Here is a 10,627-nt window from a genome sequence, read left to right as displayed (position 1 = left end):
TTGCTAAACCAACAATAATTGGATTTAAGCTGACTTTATCTGTGGTCCCTACTCAAATTAATTCGGGTTCTTAGCTTCTCTAAGCCCGAAAGAAGAAGTGTTCTCACTTTTCTGTTATGGCAGCAGTCAATCACCTAACTAAGCCAAGAAGTCGCTATTATCCATCTTAGGTGCAAAAATAAACAATTGAATTGGTATGTGTTAGTGAGCACTTGCTACAAAATAAATTTGCAAATTATTGTTTTTAACAGTTTACTTGGTTTAAAAGAGAAATGGAAAAGAATACTCAAGACACTCTGCAACAAGATTTACAAGAAGAGACGCAATTTGTGGTTGATGATATTAGCAAAATTATTAAAGAAGCCATCGAGACTGTGATAGGAGGAAATAGTTATCAAAACTCAAAAGTAAACAATTGGACCACAGCAGTTGTTGAAGCATGTACTTCTGAACTTACTAAACTTATGAAGCCATACAAGTACATTGTTACTTGCATTATTATGCAAAAAAATGGAGCGGGCTTGCATACTGCCAGTTCCTGTTATTGGGATAACAATACTGATGGGAGTTGCACCGTTCGCTGGGAAAATAAAACCATGTTTTGCATTGTGTCAGTCTATGGACTTGCTATTTAGAGTTTAAATATATCTTTTAAGACTTCCTTTTGAGGCGAGATTTAAAAAAATATGTCCCCAAATATTCAAATTTTGACAAAACAGTGTTTTGATTGCACTGGACCACAGAAACAAAATTAAATTTTATTATTTTAAATCTTTAATGGGTATGTTCTTATGCAATAAAATGTGCAAAATTAATAGTAGTTTATTTTAATATCAGCAGAGATTTAAAAAAACACATTTCTGAATTATTATTTAAAAATTTGTTTAAATTACTCTACTTGAAATATTTTTCTTGTAGCATTCAAAACTACACAATGGTGCTCCAGTTTTTGAACAACAGTACTTTTTCACATTTCCACAATTCATAGTACAAAACACAATTTTTTTAAGTTCAGGTGCAACCTGAGAAATTATGGGATAATCTACACCAATAGGTACTGCTAGAATTGTTGACTTTAAACTTTGTTTATAAAGTAGGGTTGGAATGCTAGAACGTATTACTTTTGTTTTAGCTTGTTTGGCTGCTTTAGAATCTTGTTTTTTTAATAACCTTTCCATTGTTTTCTTTTTGTCCTTTTCTCGTTTTTCATCAGCCAGTTGCTTTCTTTTCAATGATTTAATAGCTGCTTTTTGAATGGCCTCAGCTGTCATCACCTTTTCTTTATATCCTGTTGGTAATGACATCAATGTTGTAGAAGTATTACCATCTACACCTCTGTCATACATGGCTCTCTGCCTAGCAGTCATTAAAGCTGGATCTTTTCGCTTAATTTTTTTTAGTTCATCGTCAACATCTTCCAATTTGCCAGATTCAATAGCTGTAAGCCAACGTTCTTCATCACTTGATCCACTATCTCGTTTTTTCCTTTTTTTGTTAAGATTGTTTGTGACGCCTGTGGAGCTCGTTGGTTTACTTATAGGAACCTTGGCACTTTTTGAGCCTGAACTATTTTCGTCCACAATCAAGAGCTCATTCGGAATGGATTCTTCATCAGTAGCAGCCATTTTATTCTTTTTTGATTTACCTTTCTTATTATTACAAGTAGTTTTTTTAGTAGTGTTTTCGTCTGGATCCATTTAACGGAAATATTTTGTTTCAATTAAAAATTGAAGTGTTAAACATAAATAAATAATATCTATTATGTCAAGTTTAACGACAAACAAATTCACTCGTTGGTCAGGGACGGTAAACATTAACCGAATTCCACCTACAAAACCAAAGAAGCGATCTTACTGATTAATAAAAAAAAATAGAAGTCGGGTTGACCGATGAATAAACACTTCGTTGAATGTTATTTTCTATTACCGATTATTAGCTCACCGCAGTGAACCATGATATAGTGTCCATACAGTAAGCACAAAATATTACAACTTAATAGTGGTCTGTACGGTAGGAAACATAGTACAGAATACTCAGATTACAGCTACACGAATGTCGTAAGTTTTTTTTTGTATCGTCATTGTTGCACTTCAAATTGACGGGCTACGCTGTGTTCACCATTTGCAAAAGTAACTTACTTTTAAGTCATCTAGGAAAGGATAGTGACTTCAGCGATTTATTTCTTCGAAAGCACCATGCGGTGCTGCTCTTAGATAATTTTGCTGCAGTGACGTCACCTGATATCCTTTAAACAAGTTTCATACGTTATTTGTATCTTGGGATAATAGTCCTTAGATATTATGTTATTTTGATTTTCAATAATTTTCTACATATTGTATATCATCCTACTAAAGCAATATTTTCATATGAATTTTGGATAGTGGTCACCCTGCCTAGTTAGATTCTTTTCCACAATGATGTTTTTACGTCATTAAGCAGTATAAATAACGAAGTTGAATAAAATTCATCAGTCTGGTAGTAAACAATAAAACTATATATTTTATAAAAAGGCAACAAAAAATTTGGGAAAAATAATCTTTCAATATCAAACTTTATTTTACAAAACAAGGTAACTAATACCAAATTTTTAGACTTAGTGCACCGTAGTAACGTACACTTCATTGGTCGCATTCAGCGGACGTAGCAAAGCCCTCCCGATACGTAGCGGTAGCGATTGGACATTTGAATTTACATAGCCATGGCTGAAACGTCCGGTGCATGTTGCACTACAAATCCATGTTGTGGGGTGGACGCCATTTTTAGTAGCAAGTTTATTTTTGCTAGGTGGCAGTAGCGAAGCGATCGGTATTGGCAGAATTTCATCTTGAAAGAGGAATTTGGTTAGGGTGTATTGGACAGTGATGGTGGGTACAAAATTCCAACATAATAAATTTGTTATTTGTTATTATGTATGTTATTATTCGTATTTATAAAATTTACAATAATTTTTTTAAGGGTCCCAACGGGGAAGTTTTTTCGAAAACCCCACGAATTTTCGAAGATCGTATGAAGGTATGTCTTTTTTTCAAACAAACGGCAAACTTTTTTTAAACCAAATTACACTCACATGAAATAGAGATGCAATTTTAAGTTATTTGCAGAATGTATTTTCACTGAACCGAAGAAATATTGGACAGGATATGGAGAAACTTGAAAAAAATCTACACAGGCACCAAAGACAATCTAGGGAAACCTGGAAGGGGTATAATTTACTAGGAATATTATCACCAGATTGATGAAATACATAGGGAGGACAAAACCGTTAACCTCCTTAACCTAATACCTCTACAATGGTGCCCCTTGCCAAAAATAAGGACCCACCCGCTATCCCAGTGACTTCATAGATGGATACCACTCCAAAGAAGTAAGAAAATCCAGGAGGAAAGAAATAAAATTTTACACTTATGTGAATTACAAAAAAAAAGAGCAATAATTCGAAAACATATTTTTATTTGTTATAAGGGCATATTTGCTATTTGGTTGCTTTCCTCATTTCCAACCTCATCTGCAATATCCACTTCCAGGTGTGGTAGATCATTTTCTAAACATCAAATATCTCGCTGCTCTGAAACGCGCTGGATGTGATAAATCCTAAAAAGTTTACAAATGTAGACCTCGAGAATATTTTAAGAATAAGTTCCCTCCATAATTCCTTACAGTCTTGCAATTCTTTGGTATCGGACACCTTCATTATCCTCAAATATTCGAATTGGTTCTGCTAATTCCAAAGCCATTTGATTAAATTATCCTCCGTCATTTCGTTTTCTATTAAAATGTACATAACATCCTTTCTACTAATTTCTGATGTAGTAGGTCCTAGAGTACAAAGATGTTTCCACTTTATTAACACATGTTAAATCAGCAGCACTACACACAAACACTGAAAAAGATATACCTTCCAGAAAAATCTAAATCTAAAAATCAACACCCAAACAAAAATAAGACACCATAACCTCTACATACCTACACGTTGCCAATAGCTACCGCTACGTATCGGGAGCGTTTTGCTACGCCCGCTGAATGCGACCATTACCGTTTGCGGTCGGTCATAATTATTTGCTAGCAGAACTAATTATCTTATCGGTTTATTATTCCTGGCATTTGCTTAAGAGATGTGCTGCGAATTATCTTGCACCCTTTGTTATTATAATACTTAAGAAGAATTAGAACTAGTTTTGTTTAGGGAATTGTTGGTCGAATAGTCCTTGTAAGTCGTATAAATGAAGAAAAGAAGAATGTTTTGTTTCTATTTAAGTAGATAAAACAGCTTAGAGCATGGTACCTGTGCAGTGAACGTTGGTTTTTGGTTAAACTGTATTTTAAAGTATATAGCATATTCGATATTTCCTCTTTTCGAAAAAATTTAAGTCGGCCGTAATGAAAGACGTAATAGATGTAATGGAGCTGCAGCGAGAAAAGTCTCGAAGAGTAGTACCACTAGATTACAAACAACTGGATTTTAATAACGGATTCACAGCAGCAAGATTTATTTTTGAATGTGGAATTAAACTAAATGGACAACCTCTTACTCTAGCCACAGCTTGTATGATTATGCATCGATTTTTTAAAGAACTTGACCATTCATGTTATGACACATTTGTAAGTTATTGCACCTGTCAGAAAAAACAATGTTATTTGCTTCTTATGATATATGTTCATATGAACTTTTATTTTCTTATGTAGTGTTTCAGCTGTAAGTTTTGTACACGTCAAATGAACTTAAATTTTAATTCTTCCTTTCAAGCTTATTGCAGCCTCATCATTATATCTTGCTGGCAAAGTTAAGGATGACCCTTTAAAAATCAGGGACATAATCAATGTAGCTCATAACACTCTGCATCGCGGAAGTAGCCCTCTCGAGATTGGAGACGAGTATTGGAATATGCGGGACGCAATTGTCCAAGCCGAATTGTTAATTATGAGAGTGTTAAAATTTGAGGTTGGCACTACACATCCACATAAGTATATGTTGCACTATCTTAAAAGCATGGAAGGATGGTGAGTGCAAAATTTGACAAATATAAATGTATAATTTCTAAAAATTTAATTAATTAATTCTTTAAAGACTTAACCAAATTAAAATGTGCTGTAGTTCATTATTTGTTCATGTTTATGTATCTGTGGTGTATTTTATTTATTACAAAAGACTATTAAATTAATTTTTAACATCAGCTAGAACACGTTAGGTTTTGTATTCATTTCATTCATTGAAGTCATTAAGTTGAGCTTGGAGCATAAGGATACAATTGTGGAACTAATTTTTAACATTAGGAAAAAAGAACACTTACAGAGTTAATATTGTAAATGTAATTGTAAATATTTTCCCCTATTGTAGAAGATATTATGATTAACAACTATAAATGCATATTTTAGGACACAAACCTTTTTGATGGAAGTAATAATATCCGATAATATCATTAAGGTATTCAATATTATACTATAAGGCACCAGGTACCGAACCGCAAAACTAATACTGTTATTGAAGTCATACTAAAATAGTAGGGACAGTTCATAGAAAGTAAACATTTTACTTGCTTGACCGCAATCCTTTTAATCAAGTAGGAACTTTTCCCCAAATCTCTTTTTGCTTTCACACTGTTATTTATCAGCAGATAAAACGCCCTTATACAGAGGTGCGGACTCATATTGTATAAGCTGTCTAGTGGATGATTGCTTTTTGTTATTAGTTGATGTTGATGCGGTATGGGAGTTGTAAATATAATCTTAAATTAAAAATGGATAAATACTTTTTCATAAACAGAAATAATGTAATAGATTTCCTGTACCTTCTAAAAATCGCCAATAAACAAGTGTTTTTCAACATTAATTTTCATGGAATTAAAATGAACTATGGTTTCAACTCCAAAATCAAATATTTTGAAATATTTTTAAAAGAAGTGGCATCTGTGTTGCTATAACAGTAGTTAACTTGTTTGGTTCTTGTTAAAAATAGGCAACAATTAATGTTTCCCTTAAAAATTTGATTCCAGGTTAGGCAAACAAACATGGGAGACAGTCCCTGTTGCAAAACTAGCACAAGCATTTCTCCAAGATTTTCACCATGATCCAGCTATTTTGGATTATCCAGCACAACATATAGCAGTGGCATGTATTTCCCTGTCACTGCAGTGTTATGGAATTCAATTACCCCTTATGGAAGAGTCTGATGACGAAGCCTGGTATCAGGTTTTTGTTAAGGACTTGCCGAAAGATAAACACTGGGAAATATTGGAAAAAATTATGGAAGCATACAGTAAAGAAGATAAATGAAATAGAAACCATTTAAACTTTGAGTAAAATCAATGAAGTAATATATTTTCTTTAAGACTTCAATTGATTAGACTGTAACACTAGTAAACTATTTTTAAAACGAAGCAAATTTGTCATTTTGTCAATTTTATAATTCAAGAGTGGAAAAATCAATCTTCAATGATGTGATTTCTTGACTCTGCCTGTGTTGTATATTTGTATACATTTTAAATCAGACACTGCCTACTCTGTGACATCCAACAATTTGTGGGTATATATTTCAATATATTCATATTAACTTGTAACATCCAAAAAGCGGCAACGTCGTTTGGAAAAATGCAGACTGAATTCCAGTAAATTTTTCACTATAGTGTTAGTTTAGTTTTACCAAGTAATACCAAACCCAAAAACCGTTTTATTTGTTTATAAAATGTAAGGCATTTTGTTGGACTATTTTCGCAACAAATTAAGATTTTCTCACGCATTCTCTATAAATAACTGTTGCTCTAACTCAGTTAGATCCCCTCAAAAATAGAATTTGAATTTCAAACAATTGAATTTCTTAAAATTTCGTATATTAAACTATTATCTAAACAAGGTTCAGTGTTCCCCTGACATCTTATATAGTGTTTCCTAACTTCTCTGATAAAAGCAAGGAGGAAAATTCTAACCATAATAACCATATACATTATTTATTTTTGCGAAGTTATGGTACTCATTACCAGGGTCTCTGCAAGTGAACTAACTGAAAAGTTTTAAAATGGACAAAGTAAATTAACAAAACTATTATGTATACCAAATATCTCTGAAATATAGTTTACCAGTAATTAATAAAACTTTTTTCGAAAACGAAGCGACATTTCAAAAAATTTTGTACATTTTCGTTTGAAAATTAGGTGACAATTATTCTCCTTCATTTTGTAAGAGATTTGGAAAGACCCTGCACTTTATCAATAAATAAAACGATTTTGCCAAATGGAATCCTGAAACGAATTTCAGTACGCATTTTGGTCACCTTCAATTTTCCTATTAATTTTGCCCGGCGACCAAATTTGTTACATCTTCACTTATAAGAAACATTTGAGAATCAGTTTGAAAATCTAAATTACGGTTCTTGTAGGGCTTACAAAATTTTTCAAAACGAAGTTATTTGGATTCTTTATTTTGCGGAAAACGAAAAAAAAAACTTTTGAAAAAATAAAAAATAGTTGGAAACTTCGTAGAAATGAGGTCCTTTAGTGCCTTATTGTTGTGGATATATGAACACACGGATGTATTAAACTAAAATAACTTTATTAATAACGAATACACTTATTTTAAATTAACACTCTCTCTCATGTTGGGTTAGGTTCTTTTCTGCACCGTTTCCTCTTCTCTTTTTATAGTGGATAAAATGACAAGTAATCACAACACTCCTCCTCGATTTGAAGTTTTACAAATGTTTGGATAAATGAAAATCGTGATTACAAGAATAAACAATTGCAGTGTTATACAATATTACACTTATCTCTAAGTTTTACAAATAAATCCTTGCTCAATTTCCTGTAAGGAACATTTACAATCTCACTATTTTCATTAGATTGAAATCCTTTTTCCATAGGTATAGATTTTCCACTACATTCTTTCATGTTAAAATTTTCCAATAGTTTTTCAATAAATTTTGTTTGCTTTATTTCTCGTTTACCTTGATCTTCCTTTCTGTTTATTGTCATCCCTAAGAAATTCTTGACTTCTCCCATATCTTTTGCTTGAAAATGTTTCTTTAGTAAAAATACTGTTTCTTCAATGTTTTCATTCTTTCCCAGTACTAATATGTCGTCTACATATAATAATATCCAGTTATTTTTACCGCAGTACAAGCAGCAATCATGTCTTGATCTCTGAAAATTGTTTTCAATAGCAAAATTATTAAAAGTTTCATTCCAAACTTTTGGAGACTCTTTGAGACCATATAAAGCTCGATTTAATCTTAAAACTGTTGATTTTGTTTGAAGACCTTCAGGTGGATATACATAAACCTCAGTTTCTAATTTTCCATTTAAGAAAGCTGTAGGAATATCTATCTGTTTTATTTTCCAATCTTTCTGTAATGCTATGGAGAATAAAACTCTTATTGTGGCCATACGTGCTACAGGAGAGTAAACTGGTTCATAAAGATGCTTCTCCTTAATTTGGAAACCTCTAGCCACTATTCTAGCCTTTTTTATGCCATCGTCTTTTGTTCGAAATACCCATTTTGTCTGTATCGGTGTTTTACCTTCTGGTAATTGCATTTCAGTCCAGGTTTGCATTTTTTCATGCGAGTGTAATTCCTTTTTTATAGCTTCCTTCCATTCAACTGTTTTTATCGCCTCATCGTAATTCTTTGGATCATTCTGTGATGTTAGCAAACAATATGCTGAGTAAATTTCATACTCACTAAGATGTTTTGGTGTGTTTATCTTTCTTCCATGTCTTGATGTCTCAGTTTTTGTTACATTTCTGTCTTTATCATTTAAACTTTCTGATTCTATTCCATCATTATCTTCTGATTCATTTATTCTACCTACTTCATTTTCGTCTGCTTCTGTCTCTTTATTGTAATTTTCTTCATCTCTTATTATTATTTTCTTCATCGCTATGTTTTTGTCTTTGACTTCTTCGATTAACTGATTGTAATTTGTCTGATTTTCATCAAATGTAACATCTCTTGAATATATAATCTCATTCCTCTCAAAATCCCAAAGCCTGTATCCATTTAAACCATATCCAGTCATGATACACAATTTTGCACGTTTCTCTAATTTATTTGCTTTTGGTAAAACAACTGAGCATGCCTTACTCCCAAAAACTCTTAATTTTGATAAATTGTTATTTTGATACCATCTTGTCGAGGGAGGAACACCACCATTTGCTTTTGTGGGTGACCCATTTAATTCGTATGCGGAACATAAGATTGCCTCTCCCCATAACTCTTTGGGTAAATTTGTTTCAGCAAAGTTAGTTCTTACTTTATCTAACAAAGTTCGGTTCATACGCTCAGACTTGCCGTTCTGTTGCGGGCTATATGGCAGCGTATACTCAATCTCAATACCTTTATTTTTGCAATACTGTTTGAAATAATTTGAAGAAAATTCACCACCATTATCACATCTAATTTTTTGTGTTTTTTGACCCTGTTGTGTTTTTATTAGCTTAATAAAATCAATAACGTTTTGAGCAGCCTCATCTTTAGATTTTAACAATTTGACTACCAAAAAATGTGAATAGTCATCAAGTAAAACCTGAAAGTACATATGACCTTCTAAAGATGGAGTTGCCACTGGCCCTGCAATACCTGTATGAATAAGTTGACCAATCCGAGTAGTTTTTCTAGTACATTGATAAAAAGTTTTTCTAGTACTTTTACCTTCAACACAATTACTACAAATTTCATCACTATACGGTAAATTTAACTGTTTTAGACCATAACGATTTAAATGTCCTAGTCTCTTATGCCAAATATTTCCTGCATTATCATTTATTACTTTATAGTAATTTTCAGTTTTTAAATTTATAACAATCAAAAATAAATTATTAAAACTTTCACAATAAAATGTAGCATTGTTGTGTATTATTTTTGCATGTTTTCTACTTGTTTTATCAGTTTCAAATATTATTTTAAAACCTTCTGTTAATAATTTTGACACAGAAATTTAGTTATGCGACATACCATTGAATATTAGAGCTTCTAATTTTATTTCTTTACCTTGGCAAATACCACTCAGCGTTCCCTTTTTCTCTGCAACCAACGTCTCCCCACTCTTGGCCGTACCTATTTTTATTTCTGTCTTTAAATCTTGTATATCTGTCATATAGTCTTGCAGTTCACTTGTCACTAAATGTTCAGTAGCTCCAGAGTCCAAAATAAAACTGTTTATGTTGTCATTCAAGCTCACACTATTTAATGCAATAAATGCAACTTGTTTATCACTTTCTTTTAGTTCGTTTGCCTGCTCACTTGTGTTTGCATTCGCACTATACCTACGATTACCTCGACGTGAACCTCTGTAATTTGTAGCAAATCTACCTCTATCTCTATGCCTATTCTGTAAACACTCAAAAAATTTGTGACCTTGTTTGCCACATTTATAACACACATATTGGCTTGTTTTGAATGTAACTTCATTATCATTTCTAATATTATTCCCATTTTTTGATTTCATTTTTAATTCTTCGTCCAACAATCTCAATTTGACAAAATCCATTGTTACATCTGTGTTTAATGTTTCAATCGCCGTTATTACAGGATCATAGTCCTCATTAAGAGACAAAAGTAAGTGGCACACCTTATCCGATTCTTCGATTTTTGACCCAATACTTTCTAATTCTCATATTACAGAGTCAAATTTCAAAAAAT

General features: G+C 32.3%; 3 protein-coding genes and 2 long non-coding RNA genes across 7 annotated transcripts; 3 read left to right on the top strand and 2 right to left on the bottom strand.

Moving 5' to 3' along the window:
• The first annotated feature begins 39 nt into the window (after window positions 1-39).
• On the top strand, window positions 40-815 carry LOC132707981 (dynein light chain Tctex-type). Of its 2 annotated transcripts, none has more exons than XM_060680034.1 (2): window positions 40-194; window positions 252-815. In XM_060680034.1, the coding sequence occupies exon 2, from the start codon at window positions 273-275 to the stop codon at window positions 633-635; it is 363 nt and encodes a 120-aa protein (XP_060536017.1). In that variant the 5' UTR covers window positions 40-194; window positions 252-272; the 3' UTR covers window positions 636-815. The 2 variants fall into 2 exon arrangements, with proteins under 2 accessions (XP_060536017.1, XP_060536018.1); XM_060680035.1 differs by having other exon boundaries at window positions 75-194; window positions 269-815.
• A 49-nt stretch (window positions 816-864) lies between these two features.
• Window positions 865-2,348, bottom strand: LOC132707980 (INO80 complex subunit B). 2 transcript variants are annotated; one of them, XM_060680032.1, is made up of 2 exons: window positions 1,927-2,348; window positions 865-1,828 (listed from the first exon to the last, which is right to left on the bottom strand). In XM_060680032.1, exon 2 carries the CDS (start codon window positions 1,695-1,697, stop codon window positions 885-887), a length of 813 nt encoding a protein of 270 aa, XP_060536015.1. In that variant the 5' UTR covers window positions 1,698-1,828; window positions 1,927-2,348; the 3' UTR covers window positions 865-884. The 2 variants fall into 2 exon arrangements, with proteins under 2 accessions (XP_060536015.1, XP_060536016.1); XM_060680033.1 differs by having other exon boundaries at window positions 2,139-2,348.
• A 90-nt stretch (window positions 2,349-2,438) lies between these two features.
• Window positions 2,439-3,305, top strand: LOC132707984 (uncharacterized). Its single transcript, XR_009619803.1, has 3 exons — window positions 2,439-2,864; window positions 2,956-3,012; window positions 3,102-3,305. It is a non-coding gene; the product is annotated as an uncharacterized LOC132707984 (long non-coding RNA).
• A 128-nt stretch (window positions 3,306-3,433) lies between these two features.
• LOC132707983 (uncharacterized) lies at window positions 3,434-3,953 on the bottom strand. The gene is made up of 2 exons (XR_009619802.1): window positions 3,658-3,953; window positions 3,434-3,591 (listed from the first exon to the last, which is right to left on the bottom strand). It is a non-coding gene; the product is annotated as an uncharacterized LOC132707983 (long non-coding RNA).
• Window positions 3,954-4,336: 383 nt separating this feature from the next.
• Window positions 4,337-6,289, top strand: LOC132707982 (cyclin-Q). The gene is made up of 3 exons (XM_060680037.1): window positions 4,337-4,599; window positions 4,745-4,998; window positions 5,991-6,289. The coding sequence occupies exons 1-3, from the start codon at window positions 4,378-4,380 to the stop codon at window positions 6,268-6,270; spliced, it is 756 nt and encodes a 251-aa protein (XP_060536020.1). The 5' UTR covers window positions 4,337-4,377; the 3' UTR covers window positions 6,271-6,289.
• Window positions 6,290-10,627: the final 4,338 nt, after the last annotated feature.

Source organism: Cylas formicarius, unplaced genomic scaffold (assembly GCF_029955315.1).
Source record: "Cylas formicarius isolate icCylForm1 unplaced genomic scaffold, icCylForm1.1 PGA_scaffold_10__41_contigs__length_53128322, whole genome shotgun sequence".
Taxonomy (NCBI): Eukaryota; Metazoa; Arthropoda; class Insecta; order Coleoptera; family Brentidae; genus Cylas; species Cylas formicarius.
This window is presented reverse-complemented; position numbering and strand designations above follow the sequence as displayed.

Excerpts from the sequence above, each read along its gene's own strand:
- LOC132707981 (XM_060680034.1), top strand. The coding sequence starts at position 273 with ATGGAAAAGAATACTCAAGACACTCTGCAACAAGATTTACAAGAAGAG.
- LOC132707982 (XM_060680037.1), top strand. The coding sequence starts at position 4,378 with ATGAAAGACGTAATAGATGTAATGGAGCTGCAGCGAGAAAAGTCTCGA. Across the intron at positions 4,600-4,744 it reads ATTCATGTTATGACACATTT|CTTATTGCAGCCTCATCATT; the intron begins GTAAGTTATTGC and ends CTTCCTTTCAAG. Across the intron at positions 4,999-5,990 it reads CTTAAAAGCATGGAAGGATG|GTTAGGCAAACAAACATGGG; the intron begins GTGAGTGCAAAA and ends ATTTGATTCCAG.
- LOC132707980 (XM_060680032.1), bottom strand. The coding sequence starts at position 1,697 with ATGGATCCAGACGAAAACACTACTAAAAAAACTACTTGTAATAATAAG.